The 18,716-nt window shown below is 50.9% G+C and overlaps 6 protein-coding genes across 6 annotated transcripts; 3 read left to right on the plus strand and 3 right to left on the minus strand.

The window, feature by feature from the left end:
- Positions 1-2,508: 2,508 nt before the first annotated feature.
- Positions 2,509-2,967, plus strand: AtWU_06226 (retinoic acid induced 16-like family protein; the record flags this gene model as incomplete). The annotated part of the gene is made up of 1 exon (XM_035501336.1): positions 2,509-2,967. One exon carries the CDS (start codon positions 2,509-2,511, stop codon positions 2,965-2,967), a length of 459 nt encoding a protein of 152 aa, XP_035357229.1.
- A 369-nt stretch (positions 2,968-3,336) lies between these two features.
- On the minus strand, positions 3,337-4,670 carry AtWU_06227 (SDR family oxidoreductase; the record flags this gene model as incomplete). Its single annotated transcript, XM_035501337.1, has 3 exons — positions 3,337-3,995; positions 4,069-4,584; positions 4,640-4,670. The coding sequence occupies 3 exons, from the start codon at positions 4,668-4,670 to the stop codon at positions 3,337-3,339; spliced, it is 1,206 nt and encodes a 401-aa protein (XP_035357230.1).
- A 1,913-nt stretch (positions 4,671-6,583) lies between these two features.
- On the plus strand, positions 6,584-12,194 carry AtWU_06228 (putative ubiquitin-specific protease UBP12; the record flags this gene model as incomplete). Its single annotated transcript, XM_035501338.1, has 5 exons — positions 6,584-6,767; positions 7,242-9,239; positions 9,291-10,651; positions 10,703-11,372; positions 11,422-12,194. 5 exons carry the CDS (start codon positions 6,584-6,586, stop codon positions 12,192-12,194), a joined length of 4,986 nt encoding a protein of 1,661 aa, XP_035357231.1.
- An 883-nt stretch (positions 12,195-13,077) lies between these two features.
- Positions 13,078-13,866, plus strand: AtWU_06229 (uncharacterized protein; the record flags this gene model as incomplete). The annotated part of the gene is made up of 1 exon (XM_035501339.1): positions 13,078-13,866. One exon carries the CDS (start codon positions 13,078-13,080, stop codon positions 13,864-13,866), a length of 789 nt encoding a protein of 262 aa, XP_035357232.1.
- Positions 13,867-14,125: 259 nt separating this feature from the next.
- AtWU_06230 (arabinan endo-1,5-alpha-L-arabinosidase) lies at positions 14,126-15,702 on the minus strand (the record flags this gene model as incomplete). The annotated part of the gene is made up of 4 exons (XM_035501340.1): positions 14,126-14,185; positions 14,250-14,278; positions 14,357-14,538; positions 14,648-15,702. 4 exons carry the CDS (start codon positions 15,700-15,702, stop codon positions 14,126-14,128), a joined length of 1,326 nt encoding a protein of 441 aa, XP_035357233.1.
- A 786-nt stretch (positions 15,703-16,488) lies between these two features.
- On the minus strand, positions 16,489-18,598 carry AtWU_06231 (PX and BAR domain-containing protein; the record flags this gene model as incomplete). The annotated part of the gene is made up of 5 exons (XM_035501341.1): positions 16,489-16,584; positions 16,633-17,793; positions 17,844-18,110; positions 18,165-18,445; positions 18,508-18,598. The coding sequence occupies 5 exons, from the start codon at positions 18,596-18,598 to the stop codon at positions 16,489-16,491; spliced, it is 1,896 nt and encodes a 631-aa protein (XP_035357234.1).
- Positions 18,599-18,716: the final 118 nt, after the last annotated feature.

Raw genomic sequence — 18,716 nt, forward strand, 5'->3', positions numbered from 1 at the left:
GGCCGTCCGATCGGCATTGATGCTGATCTTTCCTAGTGATGGCATTCAGCTTTCGATAGTCCATGCAAAACTGTACGCCACCGGCAGGCTTCATCATCAAGACTTGGTAAGGCCAATGGTTCATCGCCAAGAAGTGTTCACATCTCATGGATGTTTGCAATGATGATCGAACTCCTCAAGTGTCATAATATGTGTGGACTTTCGAACGAAATTTGCCGTACTTGCCAGGCTTGGACCACTGATAGTATATAAAGTAAACAGGAACTTGGAAGGTGTGACATCAAAGCCCTTCCTGATTTGTCGCAAGCGTCGTTACTGTGAATGATGAGTAGAAACCAGAGATGAATGTTTCCCAGATTTGCTGAGGGTGTCGACTGGAACGAGGCATGGTTTCAGTCCAGAGGGAATAGTATTTGCTAGCTGCGAGTTCAGAGTCCCACGAACAGGTGAAAACCAGGACCATTGAGCGAGTCGATACCCTGGAAGTTACCTTATTATATATATGGTGGCGTACTATCCATCAACCACCGCTGGAGAGCTCCGTCCAACCCAGCCTTAGGTGATGCTACCCACACCGGCCAGGTGTTCAATATCATCTCCAACTGTTGCTTACTCGATCTTGTCGAGTGCTCCTCCAACCTCGTCATCTGTTCTTGCATGCCTGGTCTATGCCGGAGTTGAAGGTAGCCTGCCACCGGATATTCTTTCTCTTCATCGGCAAAGAAGAAAAGCGAAGCATTATCCGTGGTGAACGACGAAACAATCTTGCCAGGAAATCGAGATTGCATCCATTGGCTATCTCGAGCCTTGTTGAGCTTCTCTCCAACATCTAAGAAGTTTCTTGGTTTCTGATATGGTGAACAGAATGCAACCTACCACTGGATCCATTCTTCTTTATCGGCACAAGAAGAAAAGGGAAGCAATATCCGTGGTGAACGACGTATCATCTCTGGAGCCTTTCCTGAGACCTTTGTGATAAGTTGATCAACGACAGAGAACACGATTCGTGTCGCCATAGCCAAAGTTAAGCTTGGGATCATCGAGGGTGTCTCAGACACAGACACTGAACATGTGTACCTCTTCAAGCAATTCAGTCCGTCTTGGTTCTGTGAAGAGGAGCAACTGGATTGTATACGGTATCCAAGATAACAGCATGAATGCATTACTCTTAGCACACCTCCTCCGAAAACTCAGATGATTAGACTTGCCCACCGGTTTTTTTGAGGTATTCAAGACAGCCCCAGAGACGCAACTGGATTCTGGCTGGAAGCAGGAATATGGTTGGCTTCCAGTGGCTCCCCGTCCTCATTGCTGCAGAAGAATATATATTCATAGTATAGCTTGTTTTCGGGAAGTTTTCGGTGCGTGTATAAACCACCGATGTCTGACTCCTTTCTTCCAAGCAAGAGAAAAAAACAGCCTTGATGTTGACTGCTATCCTTGCCTGCCCCATCAGCCTCAGTCTCAGTGATCATATCCAAAGCCCTTCGAGCCCGGACATTTCTAGACCTTATAGCAAACTATAGCGTTTGATGGACTTTTTCTGAATGTACTGTGAAGGCTTTGAGCGATGAAGGATTAAGAGAGTCAAATTGAGGCACGGCAAGACGACTGATTGTTCTCACATGTCGAGATGTTGAGTAGTTGCTGCGTGATATATATAGTGGTATATGCAAGGAGGCACCTCATTCAGTTGGGATACAAGTATCTCGCAGCAGACTGATCTTCTAATGTCCTTGTGAATCAGAGAGCCCATTGTACTCGTTCAGAGTCACAGACTTGCGCTCTGTTTGCCAGCATCTTTTGATTGCCGCCAATTGCTATATGACTGCCCGTTGACTTTGATACAGTCAGTTTCGCATCGAAAAGTATATGCTATAATGGATGCATGAGAGGAACTAGAAGGCTGCCTTTTCAGGCTTGTTCCTCTATCGTTGTGTTCCTGATCCAGCCACAAAAGCCTAAGTGGGTAGGGGGGTATTTATACTTCCCTGAGATCACAAGCCCCATTAGTACTTGACGAGGATATTCCAATACTCAACGGAGTTTCCCGTACCAGCTATAGGAAGTATCCCCAAATCGTGACTTCTAGGCAAGGTAATATCCGCCATTGTTTTCTTGACCGGAAAAGATCGAAACAATAGACTTCTTCGACAACAGTGGCTAATAAACAGCTACCACATAAACCTCACGTCGGACGCCACTTTCAAACAGTGAAAGATCCCACTACCCCAGCAACATATACCAATGAATATAACCTACCCCATACCGGGTCCACCCATGTATCCCAGTGAATCCAACCCTCACTCCCGTCTATATATACACCCTCATCATCCCCAGCTCTTCAATCGTATCAACCAACCCCACACTTGCACCCTAAACCATCATCTATATACAGAACCCCACTCCACACACACACACACACACACACACACACACACACACATGTGCCTAATCAGAATCACGATCACCCGAAAAATCACACGTCATCCTTCAACCGACACCGACATGTCTACCACCGACCACACGATCCCGAATCTCTTCCACATGTGCAAATTAGCATTCCACAAATGCCTCACCTTTCCTGACCTCTACAAAGACCAATGGGCCCAGAACTGCCTGGTCGAGTTCAACCACTTCGTGCATCTGATCGGACCTGCATTGATCTCGTCACAGATCTCCGATTCACAGGGGGCTATAGACCAACTCGATAAGGCGAAAGACGCCTTGTTGTCGCTGCATCAGTCTTTGATGGACTGTGTTCAATGCGCGGAAGATGGTAGCTCCTGTGTGGAGGCGATGATGGATGTTGAGTCGGCGCTGGAGAGTCTGGATGTGGTGAAGAAGGAGGTTGGGCTGAGGGAGATTCGGTTGGGGGATGTTGAGGGTGGGTATGAGTATATTGACCCCGGGAATGAGTTTACTCTTGAGGCTGGTGGGGATGAGTATATGGCGTATAGTGAGTAGATTTGTTCCTGGGTCTATGTATTAGGCTGTGGGTTGGTTGAAGGATACTGCTATATATTATTAGGGGGTTTATATCCGTCACGTTGTGTGAGGTGTCCATTCTAGGATTAACATATGGGTTGTCATGTTTAATATGTAATTTGTTTACGGAAATACAGAATGGACTAATATTGAGGTCATTTACTTTTATGGATTGTAGTATTGTAGTGAAGATTATGAGTAGTAGTAATAGTAGTAAGGTATTACAGTGGCAGATGTTTGTTATTATTAATATGCGAAATTACTTTCAGCGAGAGCAAGCCAATCCATCAATTCACCCATATTGACGATCCTAACATCGAAAGATGACTTTTGGTTTGTATGCTCCCATCAGTTTTTCCCACTCTTCGGCAACACCTTCTCCTCTTCCAACTCACTCAAGCATCCATCCAACGCATCCCAAGTATCCTCCCAATCGCGGAATCCCAGTTTCCACGCCTTATTCATACTAATCACCAGGTCATAATTCCTCCCCAGCACAAAGTTCAAGAAGAACCATGTCGCCTTCTCGAACGCATCCTTCTCCAGCCCCTCCCTCTTCGCCAACCTCTCCCACGCAGCCTTCACATCCTCTCTCTCCGCCCACTTGGTCAGATCAATGCGCATCCGTACCTCGCCCTTCTTAACCTTGCCCTTAAGTCCACTCGTCTGCACATAATCATTCAACGGAGGGTTATCAATCAGGGGAACAACATTATCATCCTCCGCCTCGAATTGATCTGCCGGAACAGTGAGCCCGAACCGCTTCGCCAGTCGAGGCCACATGGTTTGCCAGGACTGCGCATCGCCGTTGACCACGTTGAAATTCTGGTTCGAGCAGCGAGGCTCGGAGATTGCCCATGCGCAGAAGCGTGCATGAAAGCGGGAGTACGTGAAGCAGTCAGTCATGGTGTAGAAAGTGCGCGACCCGGGGAAGATGAATGGTGCGTTGAGTTCCTTGGTAATGGCGGCGTAGAGTCCAACTGCTGTTACGAGGTTCATGAAATTTCCTGATCATCGTCATCAGCATTGTGATAATTCATACAGAATACATAGAGGAGGAGAAAAGGTACTAGTACTCACCCTTAGCAACCCCAATAACATCATTGGGATATGTAACCACCCAATCCCATCCCTTCCCCTTACTCATATCCTTCAGTATCCTCTGCTGTCTGTAATAGAAGTTCGGTGGCCTTCCCTCCCCCTCCACCCACGGATCACTCTCTTCCATCGGGTTTTTCACCGGTCCCAAATGTACTCCGTAGTGCTTTGCCCCTGTTACTAGCAACACGCGCTTGAGCTTCGTTTCTGCACCGCTGATACTCAGCGCTTTTAGAAAGTTCTCGAGCATGTCGCCGTTAAGTCGTTCGAGGTTCTTTTCGTCGCCTTCTTGAAGGTATGCGGTGAAGAAGAGGTAGTCCGCGGAGACATTTTGGGAAGAGAGTTGATTGGCTAGGTCGTTGGGTGAGGCGAGGAGGTCGATGCTGGCGTGGTGGACTTGTGCTGGGTAGGTATCCTTCTTGCTGCGAGAGAGGGCGTAGATGCTTGTCCAGTCGGGAAGTTTGGAGAGGTGAGTGATTATTTCGCGGCCGAGGATGCCTGTTTTTCACAATGGTTAGAATGATATGGAGTATGTGATTATCAAGGTACGTACCGGTTGCGCCGGTGACGATGGCGGTTGGCATTGTGGATGTAGATTGTTGTAGATATGTGCAATAGTATCAATTGATATTTGCTTGTGGGATGTCTGGATGAAAGAGGTAGTGATCGATGGTGAAGGTGTGGTTCATATAACCTTTTGTATGTTTGGTGATAGATGCACGGATTAGGTTGCATGAACTCAATGTGATGTAATAAACTCGGTCGTGTCGGGAATGATTGCCCTGTTGGTGGGCAATTATCTGGTTTTGTTTCACTTGATTGATAGTATACCATCTCTACCTATAGATAACATTTCAATGAGAGTGTTGAATAATGCTATTTATATATATGAATACCGCATTCTGAAATGATGTCAATACTGTAGTTCCGCTTTCTTGTAATTATCCATCCGTCGGTGGAGCGATTACTAACCATGGAACCAACAACCACATTGAAACACGAGATGAAGCTACTAACAGTCAGCTTGTCTGCTATACGAGGAACATGAAGATGTCCTGTTACACATCTTATTTTTCCAATATGGAATCATTGTGTCGGAGGTCTGCAATAATGTCAGCAGCTACCAGCGCAGCTCTGAACCCAGTATTCAATATGACAGACAATATTGGTGACTTGTCCAGGGTATGATTGCACAGATACAGTACTGCTAATTGGAATTCGCTAGAGGGTGAGACCAGATAGGCAGTTGTGATGGTATTGAGACGTGGGATTTGTGTCACGAATCGCTGTTGGCTGGGGATGAAATAAAACAGTGAATGATAGGTAGTGGAGACCTATAACAATAGCAGCTCCACCATGATGTTAACCAGGCTGTAGCTCGCTGATTGAGAGGGCAGAGTACTGAACAATGCCTCTTGACACAGTTAACGAAATCATGTGTACAATAACTTAGGCTGGGTAAACACAGCTGCTTCTCTTGAATAGTCAATGCATAGCCATTGATGCCGATTGAGAGTCTCCCAAAGACCATTTATGGGCATTTCTCACTCGACTGGGAAATTCCGGGCACCTGGGGAAAAGTCCAATGATTCAATGCCAACGTGCGGTGAGACTCAATAGCCCTCAAGGTCATATATATAGTAGCCAGACAGCCTCAAAATCTAAACTGTGATTTCATTCTTGGCTTTATTTGACAATGCTAGTTATCTTGTGGATAATAGATTTATGACCATTCAGTGAACCGTTGGCTCTCAGTACTGTGACGATGTATATCTACTAGGGTCTTCAATCTAGAATGAGCTTACTTTCAGTTACATATAAATGAGCAGAATGAAATGAAGCTAGTTCTCTTATTCTATCCACGATAGTAGCTCTTCTCAAATATGTGAGTGACGAATCATAGGCAATAGTGACAGAAAAATGTCAGCCTGTGCCTGAATACGAGGCTGCTTCAACTGCTGATCACAGGGATAGAGGGTGTTGGGAAAAGGGTGAGCTCACCGTGCAGGAGCCGGTGTTACCCCGGATCCTACCAGATGCTTCCGAGGCAATGAATCTAATTTAGTCTTTGATGTTGATTGATCTTGTGTTACTCGCGGCGAATGTGAGAAATTATTTGTCTTGCAGACCAGGAAGGGATGCCAAGTCGCAATTGGTGGTTGACGGCATTGTCCGACTGGCAACCGGGATATCTCCCCGACGAAGTGTCATGCCCTGATTGCATTGTCTATTGTGACTGTTCATGAAAGTGAAAGTAAATCACGGCGCCTTTGTTTCTTTTGACAAGAAGTCCATTTCAAGTATACTTGATGGAGTTTCCGAAGAAGGAAAACGCTATCACCCTGCCATATGCGCCAGATGCTGCAGCCATTCACTTATGGTTTGAACGGGTCAGTATATCAATGGAACGACACCGCTGCGCCATTACAGGGAGTTGTCAACTTTAATTGATCAATGAATGCGTGCTGACCGCTTAGTCCTGCATTGAATCGTGAATATGGGGAATGTGTTATCGAAGTGGATCGCACCCCAGCCAGCAGGGGAGGCAAGTGATGAGAAGAAAAAGGCAGGGTTGGGGCCAGGTTCCTGGCCTCCAGAAACAGCCACGCCGCCCAGCCCAGAGCAGATGCCGATCCGCATCGATTCTCCCCAAAAGTTGTTAGCATCACCCACAGAAAAAAGTAAGTTGTCTTGCTTCGCGTTTAGTTGCTTGTCTGTCAAGTTTTGAGTTCCTTTTTTATTTTTTATGGTTGCTCCATTTCTCTCCCTATTCTCCATCCATCCTTAAGTTTCTTTTATTTTTTCCCAAACCCACTTCTCAACCCCACCAATCCCGAAACCTGACCAACCTGTCAACGCGCGCCCGGGTAAAATCCCTGGTTGAAAAAAAATCGCGAACAGACAGGATAGTCAGTCAGTCCAGTCGGACAAGAGGGAGAAAAGAGAAAGAGAGAATTGAACACTTGCTTTCCCGCCGGCAAAGAATCTGGGCCAAAGCGGAAGTTCTTTTCCAACCCAATCCCAATTCAATCTAATCCAATCCGAAACTCCCCTCCTTGACACTAAAATTTTTACTACTTCTTCGTCCAGTTACTCTACTGTACTGAACGGACTGACTAAACGTTTTCGTTCCTTTTGCATCGCTGCTTTTCTAGGTTCTTCCCTCCACATCCTCCCATCCTCTTCCTCCACTCACCACCACCACCACCAACACCACCCCGACCCCGGTCTGACCAACACCAATCCAGTGTCGAGCTCAGTTTCCAACCCATCCACCGTGCTACCTCGAGCTGCCACGAAACGTGCGCAGCTCACCGTCACGACGTCTTCCACAAAGCGCCGTAAAGTAGCAGAGCCTCGCAGACCAGGATCGCTTCCGGGTTTGTCGTTCGCCTCGCAGGCCGGAAGACGTCACGGTCATTCCTCCTCCGACAAGGCCTCGCCCTCTTCGCGCTCCTCCCGTCACCCTTCCTCTCCTTCCCGATCGCATCGCAGCACTCAGAGCTCCTCGGCCTCACCGCCTCCCCGCTACATTCCCGCTCACCTGCAGGACGAAGTCCTCGCCTCTAAATCCCACTCCACCGCTCGTTCCCCTACCCCGGACTCCGCTGGAAGTGTCCTCGACTATCCCGCCGCCGCCTGCGCTGGCCTGACCCTCCACAGTGACCCTGCGACCGATATGTCCGGCTCTGACGACAAGGGAGACTCGACCCTCCCGCTTGCCGGGGCCGATGCTCGCGAAACCTCCGCTTCGGAGAATGAGGTGAACGATGTGGAGATGGACTTGGTTCCGACAGAAAAGGACGACAGCCAGACCCGTTCCGACCACCCGGATTCGATGGAAACCACCACCTCGGGCGACGACAACGTAACCAACTCGGCGTCGGACAGTGTGTATCCCACTCCTTCCAGCATGTCCACCTATACCGCCCCCACAGAGACCCGGGCCCATTCTAAAGCAGAGGCCGGCGTTGCGTCAGCTGATCGACCCTCTTACGATGACCAGGTCGCACAGGTGACCCAGTTTATGATGCAGCCCATGAAGGAAAAACAAAAGGGTTATGTGGTGTCGAATTCGTGGCTGAAGCGAGTGTACTCGCGGAGTGCTACGCATGCAGACAAGGCAGACAAGACGGCGATGGAGGGAGACATCGGTCCCGTCGATAACTCGGATATTGTCCTGGTCACCGACCCGGCCAACACGGGCTTCAAGGACGAGGAGGGCGAACCCTTTGTTCCTTTGAGGCCTGGATTGGAGCTCGGCGAAGATTTTGAGATCATCCCTCAAGGAGGCTGGGACCTGATCATGCAGTGGTATGGTTTGGCAGAACAGTCCCCGGCCATCGTCCGTTACGTTCACAACACCGCCGCCGTAGGCGACCAGGAGAACTTGCAATACGAAATCAACCCTCCGATCTTCACGATCCTGAAGCTCACGAACCCGTCTGCCGGCACTTCCATCAAGACGATGAAGGAGAAGACGATGGCTCCAGTGAGAACCCTGGCCAGTCGGCACACCAACTTCCAGAAGTGGCTGAAGAACGCCAAAGAACTTGCTCACATCGACATGTCGACAAAGGTTCGCGTTTGGAGGATTCTGGGTGGTCTCGGTAGTGCCACGGCATCCGCAGCAGCCACCCCAGCCGCATCCCGCAGTGCTTCTCCAGCCCCGTCCGCCTCCCTCATCGCCAACGCTGGAAGCAACCTCGTTCTCGACCTGAACACCTTCCTTTCCCTGTCTGAGGGGTCGCAGCGTGAAGTACTCGATGAGCCGAAGGACCAGACGAACAATCCCAACTACAATGGTAAAATGACTCTGGGCGTTGCGGGTCTCAACAGCAGCGAAATAATCGTCCTCGAAGAGAAGCTCCCTGGAACGAGCGGAGACTGGGTTTCTGAAGCCTCCAAGCAGACACTTAATCGTCTTGGGGTGCCATCCGGTGACCTGAAGAACGGAGCGCCCGCAAAGGTGAAGACCAAGAGTCCTGCTACCAGCGGGCGATCGTCTCCGGTTTCAGAGCCCATCAGGGGACGACGCAAGGACGGGAAACCCCGCGGCTGCACTGGTCTGAGCAACCTTGGGAACACCTGTTACATGAACTCGGCCCTGCAGTGCGTTCGCAGCGTGGAGGAATTGACCTACTATTTCTTGAGTGCGTAGACTCCCGAACTTTGAAAGTTTACCCTGCTAACTATCTATCTAGATGACGTTTACAAGAAGGATCTCAACCCCAGCAATCCTCTGGCTCACAACGGTGATGTTGCTAAAGCATATGCGAACATGTTGCGTCAGATGTACGATGAGGCAGGTCAATCTTCGTTTGCGCCCCGTCAACTGAAGCACACCATCGGCCGTTATGGACCGGCCTTCTCCGGTTACGGACAGCAGGATTCCCAGGAATTCCTTCTGTTCCTTCTGGACGGTCTCCAGGAGGATCTCAACCGTATCATGAAGAAGCCCTACATTGAAAAGCCGGACTCGACGGACGAGATGGTGCATAACAAGGAGGCTCTCGCGGAGTTTGCGGACAAGTGCTGGGACATCTACAAAGCCCGCAACGATTCCGTCATTACCGACCTCTTTGCTGGTATGTACAAGTCGACGCTGGTCTGCCCTGCTTGCGACAAGGTCAGCATCATTTTCGACCCTTTCAACAACCTGACCCTTCAGCTTCCAATCGAGAACCTCTGGGGCAAGGAGATTTTCTACTTCCCCTTGAACAAGAAGCCGGTCCTTGTCGATGTCGAAATCGACAAGAACGCCAGTGTCAAGGCGCTGAAGGAGCAGGTCGCAAAGAAAATGGGAACCGACCCTGAGCGCCTCGTGATGGCCGAGATCTACAAGAACAAGTTCTACAAGATGTTCGACAACACGAGCTCGATTGCTGAGTGCCAGATCAGCGGCAACGACGACATTGGTATCTACGAGGTCGAGTCGGTACCTACGAACTACAACCCCGACAAGCCCCAGAAGAGCTATTTCTCCTTCAGCCGCTCGGATCATGAGGAGATCCCCAGTCTGGACTCGCCTCGCTCCGACCGCTTGCTCGTCCCCATCTTCAATCGAGTCGAGAAGAAACGGGGAAACAACCCTAAGAATGCGCAGCGGTCGCTCTTCGGAGTTCCGTCGTATGTGGTCATCAACCGGGAGGAGTTTGGGGACTATGATACGATCTTCCGCAAAGTCCTGTCGCAGGTCGCCTCGATGACCACCCGTGACTTCCTGAATGAGGAGAACACGACAGAGGTCAGCCATGAAGACTCAGATACCGTTATAATGAACGAGGATGATGCGGAGTCGGCTGACTCGAAGATCAAGACCGCGTCCGTGGACGGCGAGGACGGCATGGTCGATGTCTCGATGCGTGACGCAGATGACAGTTCAAGCGATGCTCCAGCCCGCTCCGAAAACGCTATTCCCCCGAATGTGCGCGGCCTTTTTGAGATGAAGATCATCAAGTCGAGCAGCGAGGTTGTTCCCACTGGATGGTCCACCGTGGATGACCACAAGGAGTACCCCAAGATGTCGTTCAGAATAAAGACACCGGTGAAGAAGCAGAAACAGGTGAGCAGTCTCCTCTCTTTTCAAAGCGAATCACTACTAAGCGATGGACAGTCTGTGGACAGCACAAATGGAACGGAGCAGAAGGATGACGAGTCCGGAGATAAGAGCTCCGACAGCGCCAGTGGTGAATCGGCTCCCAAGCCCAAGGCTCAGGACCGGCCGATGATCCGCCCCGGTGAGGGTATCGTCGTGGACTGGACTGAGCAAGCTCACGACGCTCTCTTCGCCGGAAGCAGTCGAGACAAGAACTCCCTTCGTGGTGCGCCGACATGGACGGACGTCGAACGTGTGCCTGACCCGGAGCTGAGCAAGCGCCGTACTCTGCGTCAGAACCGGAAGAAGCGGGGCGTGACGCTCTACGAGTGTCTGGATGAGTTCAACAAGGAGGAGGTCCTTTCCGAGAACGATGCTTGGTACTGCCCCCGCTGCAAGGAGCACCGTCGGGCCAGCAAGAAGTTCGAATTGTGGAAGACCCCGGACATTCTGGTCATGCACCTCAAGAGGTTCAGCGCCAGCCGCGGATTCCGCGACAAGCTGGATGTCCTGGTCGACTTCCCTGTGGAAGGACTCGATATGACCGGCAGAGTTGAGTCGCCTGAAGAGGGCAAGAGTCAGATCTACGACCTCTTCGCTGTCGACAATCACTATGGAGGCCTTGGTGGCGGACACTACACAGCGTACGCCAAGAACTTCTTTACCGGACAGTGGAACGAGTACAATGGTAAGATAGCCTGAAACGCAGAATATCGGACAATTACTAACTGGACTAGATTCTTCCGTCTCGCGACCAATTGATCCGCAGAGTGTGGTCACCTCGTCGGCGTATCTGCTGTTCTACCGGCGCCGGTCCGACCGGCCGCTGGGCGGCAAGGTGCTGGAGGAGATCACGGAAGCGTCAACACGGCCGAACAGCGACGTGGACTCGCAGTCCGAGTCTCGCGGACAGTCGCCGTCGGGGGAAGGCCGGCGTCTCGGCGGCTCCTCCCGCAATGGGTCGTCGAGCGCCTTAACCGGAGTCGGAGCAGCTCACCAATCGGGAGATGGTGGTTTGCCAACTGGAACCCAAACGAAGAGCGGGGATGATGACTGGCCGCCGGGCTACACCAACGTCCCGTCATTTGGCGAGCAGAGCCTAGATCGCGCGACGCAATCGGAAGGTATGAATTTCGAAGATGAGGAGATTGGCGGGGGCACGCAGCCCAGCCCGTTCCGCCCTCAGGACGACACACCCTCGTGGTCGTTCAGTCGCGCCACAGATGCTCACGGCCCTTCACAGATGACCACAGTTCCAACTGACGACGAGGATCTACTCGACGATGACGCGAGCAACCGGGCGGTAGACGACGGCGACGTCAGCGACCCGGACCTTCGGATGGCCTCTTTGATGGACAGTCCACGCGGGGCCGCCTATCCAGGTACCCCGATGGAGGAGACGTCATTCCCGGACATTTCGGCATTCGCAGCGGACGGCGACGATGATGAGGAGGATGAGTTGCCGGTGGTAGAACTCCAAGTGCATGATGAGGACCAGACACTGCCGTAGACAGGGGGATGATTCTCCCAATCTCTCTTATTGTCTTTTGGAAATGTGCAACGAATGATTACAGGTGTTTAGATCGCCCCACGGGGGATGGCGATAATGATCTTTCGCAGAGTGGATGATGATTTCGAGGAATGAAGTCGACGACCCTTATAATAGCCATGGTGTTTTGTTTTCTACGCAGCCCGGGAATAGAGAGGGCCGTGGATGGTTGCATGCATTTTTACGGGATCGGATGGCGGGTGCCGTCCTGCATTACATGTATTTTCGGAGCAGCTGGAGATGTACTAAGCAAAAAAGGTGTGTTGAGTGAGATGATGTTTTGCAGAGGAGGATGATATGGGGATGATGAGTGTGTATGGATGAACCACGTGGGAGGTCATGGCGAGTCACACGCATGTGGCCGCTGTCATGCGATGCTGCAGATGCGAGGCTACTGCTAAATATATACTACTACTTTCATACCAGCCAGGCCATAGAATTTAAGTTATGTGGTCTTTCATGTTGTTCGTATACTTGGTCATTAAATGTCTTGTCATCGGATGCAATCTTGACAAACTAGGGGATAGAAGTGAGGTCAATCACAGTAAAGTGTTAGTAGTTATTACTACTGACAGCCTCACCTGCCTAATCCGTTCTCTCACTCATATCCATCTGTCAATCTATCTGCTCTACTCAGACTTTCTTCCTGCTTACCTTACCTTTCTACTGTTCTGTCTACTTAATCCCCCAGCAGACACTGCAGTCATCAGACAGACACCTTCAACACTCGTCATCTCCTCCTTCACATCCAACCTATATACCTCTTTCTTCTCACCTCAACCTCAACCAATACATCCCAAACTAAACCCAACCCAACCCACCACACTCTCAAACCAAATCCAAAATGCATCCACCAATGACTTCCTCCCGAGAAGCACAGAAAACCAAAAATACCCCCAACGGATCCGCATCAACCCACACCACGAACGCGAGAAGAAAACCCCTGATGGATTTCTCATCTCTTCATCCGTGCTCTGCTTCGATGGATGATGAGGAAGATGAAGATGAAGATAGTATGCAATCATCGTACGCAGAAATGGGATCGTTCGTGGGAGTACACTCGACCGAGCATTCACATTCACATTCTCATCCGTTGTCATTGTCGTCGTCGGCTTCGACTCCTACTCAGACGCAGAGGTACACTCAGTATCAGCCCTGCAAGCAACCTAACTCGAGGTCCATTTCTTTGGGAAGTGAATCTACCCCCACATCAACCACTACAGCCATCACTACCAGATTGAAATCGAAATCGAAAGCGAAAGCGAAGTCTACGACTGCACACGTCCACTTCCTGGACCAGATTGATATCTCAGATACAATCACCACTACTTCTGCAGCTACAAACACAAACACGAAGGGAAACAAAAGCACAGAAGCAAATGGAATCACAGCTGAAGAAAAGACCATGCCTCTTGGTCCTCGCAGTCGGGATCTCTCTCTTAGTGAGAGTGAGATTAGTTTGCTGGATATAGGTCCCAGTTTGGTGTATGGTGATGATGGATATATTCCGTTGTCTGGGGTTGGATCATATGTGCGTGGATATGAGCGTGGGCATGGGCATGGGCAGGGTGATGGTGGTGGTGGTGGAGTTTCGGTGGTGGGGAGGGGGGTGCAGGGGTTGCATTTGGAGTGAGGAGTGAGGAGGGTGGTTTGTTGTAGATGGAGTTCATGGTCTCTTACTCGATTTGGTGTGTGGGATAGAGGAGTTATTCCTGTTGTTAGAATAGTGTAAAGTATTTCCTTTTCCTTCTGCTTGTTCTCGCTTCTTTGTACTATGGACATGAATATCCTGTAATTCTAATACTTCATGAATATTAAATACATTATATTCTATATACTCTAACTGAATCTATACATGAGTCTGAATAGTTCTCACTCCAATCCTCACATACTCACAGTGGAACCGGCCACCCATCCACATACGTCAAATAATTATATCCTAGCCGCGCTTCCTAAACCTCACACCATTAGCCCACATCAAACCACCATCTCAGAAAACTGAATAGTCAAACATACCTTGAACTCATACCCTACAGATTTATTCACTACCACACAAAAGTTAGCACCACCATCCATCTCTCATATTTGAAGGAATAAATGAGAGAAAGGCAAGGGATCCTCACAATAGTGATAATAAAGCACATCCCCCTCCACCTCCCCACTCAACACGCCCTGACCTCCAGGCGCATAAACATCTCCATTCGAGCCATACACAATCTCCCCTCCACCATCCACGAGATCTCTCCCTTGTTTATCCACGAATGGTCCCTGAGGGGAAGGTGAGCGTCCGACGCGAATGCTGTATCTATTCCATTCATACCATCATCATGATCAGTATATTACTCCTTTTCCAGCCACTCAATAATGACAAATAACAGGGGCGGGGGAGGGGAAGGGGAGGGGAAAGAACATACTCCATCCCAGCTTTGGGCAACTTCTCCGAATCGAAATGGCAACACTTCCCCCAACTAAACCACAAATACCACCATGGTTCATGATAGGATAAAAACGCCCCTTCGACGGGATGCATGCCCGTTGTATCGCCACATAATCCATCGGCTTTTTTGGTGGGTGGGTGGATGGCTGCGGGTTCATGGGCTAGATGTTTAACCCTTTCTTCTTCGTTGCCTTGTTTGTCCATATGAAGCAGGTTAGGCTTTAGCGGGACTTGCCATATCCCTGTCCAGAAACTGCCGAAGGTCATGTATCCTTTTCCTTTCGCTTTCTTGTCACCACCTTCTTGGAGAGATGGCTCTCCTTCGGAGAGTTCGGATGCAGTATAATCAACAACAACACTAACATCAATCGCATTCGCCCTATCAAAGGGAAACTCCTTCCCCCGTTCCCCCCGGCCGGAGATCGCTATCGCGCCGTGATCGACCCAGTCTCCAGGGCCCGGGGTGGATGAGGTGGCTACGCCGATGGCGCTATCGCGACATCCGCTATGGCTCGTCGCGTAGAAGACGTAGAATGTGCCGTCGTGGAGGAGAGCGGTCGGTGCCCAGGGGGCTTTGCGATCACCTTTTGGCAGGATGCTATCTGCGTCGAGGACAGTGCCGGCTTTGGTCCATGGGCCTTGGAGGGTCGGGGCGGAGTGGATGGGGATGTGAGGGCCGGAGCCGTAGGCGTAGTAGGTGTTTGTGGGGAGGTCGTAGAGGATGCTGGGGTCGTGGATGTGAAGGGGTGGGATGGTGGGGTTGGTTGGGGGGTAGCCGTAGATGGACTTGTATGTGTCTTCTGGGGAAGGGGGAGGGAGGTCTGGGGATTCTGGGAGTTCGGGGGGTTGGGGGATGGTGGAGGGTTGGAAGTGGATGTAGAGGGCGTAGAGGAGGATGGAGAAGAAGGTGAGGAGGGAGAGGGATTTGATGATGCGACGGAGGGTGGATGGGGATGGGGAGATGGAGTTAGTGCTGGTGGAATCTTTGGGGTTGGGGATGAAGGTCCATAGTTGGGACCAGTTGGGGGTCATTGTGTGATTATGGGATGGTGGTTCATTGCTTGCTTGCTTGTTTCTTTGGTGGCGGGATTGATGTGTGGATGCTCAGTGCATGTGGAAATGCCAACTGGTGAGTATGTTGCAATTCGGGATAGTGATGATGCGATGTTCAAGATATAGATTGAAAAGAGGGGTATTGCAGCACCCTGTATCCTGGCAAGTGACACTCGACACTTCAGTTATTTGTGGCCGGTTATCATGAATAGATGATGGTAGGTCTTGGCGAACCCCTTCCTGATATTTTTGATCTACATATCCAATTAGTATCACTCCTGTGCTGTTACGGGGAACGACTCACATAGCTGATGCTGGGAACACTGCAAAGCCAGCTGCATAACAAGAGCAGTCAGCGCTAGCGAGATGGACGGGGGAAGGGAGTTCAATAAATATCAGGAAGAATTGGCCTGTCCGTTCGGCGATGATCGTCGATCCGGCCCCAATAAAGCGACGAGCCAATCAGCGGGACGGCATGTGATGCCGTCTCAGCTAAAGTGAGGTGCGAGGATCACCATTGCTTGGTGGTTACACATCTACAGTGACTAGTTTAGGTAGCTACGATCATTTTCGCTAGGATTATGACATATAAATCATGGCAGTTCAAGTAGCCGGAACATCATTATACGCATCAATAGCATACAGGGTACTGGGATCAACGCATGTCTTATCCAGCTCATAGCCGACATTACAATTGGCAGCTGGAAGTCATGCTAAGCACAAACCAACGCCCTCGCTCCATACCCTTGGCAATAGATAGATATCCTACCTCACTACAATCTTGTCCACCTCATCTTTCGCCTCCGTCCACGTCTCCAGGTTCTTACGTGCCCAATCCAGATGGCATCGTGCATATGCGACCTATCCAGTCAGCTTGATTCCCCCAAGAAAACAGCAGTATGAACTTACCATGTACCGCCGGAGATCCATCTCCTTGTCCTTCTGGAACCGCTTCAGATCCTGCAACACTCCCGCACTGGCATCCTTGACATCCTTCTCGGACACCCCAAGAGCCTGCTCCAACTGCACCAAACTTTCTTTCGTCTTGCCGATCTGGTCGCGGCGGGTCCGCTCCGGATCAACATCCACAAAGCCGTGCACCGCGTGGCTGATCCGACCGAAGATCTTGTTCGCCACAAACGTCCCACTCGACGTCTTGCGATGCGCCGGAGATGCACCGCCAAAGTCTGGCCGCCGCTGTGCTGCCGGAGGTGGATGGGAGTTGATGGAATCACCGTGCGTAGGAGGGAATTCCGAGTCGACTGATGCACCGTCTTCAGAACCAGCTGGACGGGCCTCGCCCTCGGAGCCTCCTGGCGCACTGACGGCCGACGATGCGGACAGAGACCGCTGTGTTCTCGTGGCCCCGCCTGGAGGCGAAGTCCGATTGAGGTACTGCTCAATGCGTTTCGCTTCCATTTCACTGCGCTCCAAAGAGTCGAGCAGTGTCTTCTTCTTAGCCAGCTCGTCTCGCGTCATCTCTTCCTGCACTCGCTTGAGGACCCGATAGCGCAGAACACTGCGCACAACGCTGGCAAACTGGGCGCTTTCCCTCATCGGTTCCGCGAAACTGGCACTCAGTTGTGACGACAGCTCCTCCGTCTCGATGTAGGAGGTATCAGCGGCTTGGCCAACCCGTTCGATGGCTGCTGCAACGGTCGGCGACGGCTCCGACAGGGAAAATCCGTTATACCGTGCTCCCAGCTCCATCAGATCGGCTGACAAAGACGATAGGTGGGCCAACGTGCGACGGTTGACCTTTTCAATGTTCCCTTGCAAAAGTAGCTCCAACTCACGTGTAGACGCCTCGAAATTGATAAAGTATGGGTCGAGTTCCTTTTCACTCAGCTTCCGTGACTCTGGTGGGAAGCGACCAAGAACATCAGGCCCAGGTGTTTCTGGAGCAGGCGCAGGAGCAGGCGTAGCGCCTCCTGCAGACTTCAGCTTCGCGGATGATGATGGGACTGGGAGCCAGGCATGAGCGGGGGTAGGATTGGCGGGGTCAAGTGGGGGAGCCTTGAGATTATTCTTCGGCACAGACGATGCAGGATGGGAGTGTAGGACCTCGCTCTGAATGAAGTCAGTATACCACAGCTAGAGTCGAGCTATCATACACCTACCCAGCTAACGTTGGGGTCCAAAAACCGCCACCAAACTCCATCCTCACGGACCTCCTTCATCCGGCGACAACGATTCAAGAAGACAGCCAGCATGCGTTTGCGGAGGTCGATTATGGCGGTGTCTTCCTTAGCCTTGGTGGGCTTGGCGGCATAATCGGCCATGGTATGTTTCTCGGGAATAGGCGGGATGACGAGGGTGGGATGAAGGTTGACAAGGGTTTGTCGCAGCGACGCGAACTCAGAATACCGTCTGCGGACCTCCAGATCCTAGAAATAATTAGCACAAGTGTTGATGCAGCTTCGATTATCATTCTGACATACTCCAGTGCGTATTGTGTACACAATGAAGCTGCCGCCGCCCTCGTGGTTCTTCCCAGCGTCTGTGATGAGGATCGGCATCTCCGGGTTTTCATAAAGAATCTGCTCTATCCGACTATCATATACACTCTTGCGAAGGTAGCCATGGCCAGCAGGTTGGGCAGCATAGTCTGGAGCGTCGTCTTCGTCACTGAGGTCCTGTTGCTGTGAGAGGAAGTCCGGGGGATTGTCGGTGGATGATCGGCTGGAAGGAGAGGGAGGGGTATATTCGCGGTCATAGAGAGCTGCAAAGATTAGAAAATACAGCTGGATAATTGATGGTCGGAGATGGAGATTGACAGCTTACTGGGAGAAAGGGTGGCCGAATGCAGCGACTCGGAGAGATGCGCCTCGTTATCGAATGCGCCGTACGGGTTGTTATCCTCGTCGTTCCACATGGCGTCGGGGGGCTGATGGAGCAGCCTAGATACTGAGAGAGAGTGTGTGACAGATCAAATCATGAATCAGACAGGAGGATTAGAAAGCAGAGGCTAAGTTCACGAGACTAAGGGACAG

This window comes from Aspergillus tubingensis, assembly GCF_013340325.1.
Source record: "Aspergillus tubingensis WU-2223L DNA, scaffold_7, whole genome shotgun sequence".
Taxonomy (NCBI): Eukaryota; Fungi; Ascomycota; class Eurotiomycetes; order Eurotiales; family Aspergillaceae; genus Aspergillus; species Aspergillus tubingensis.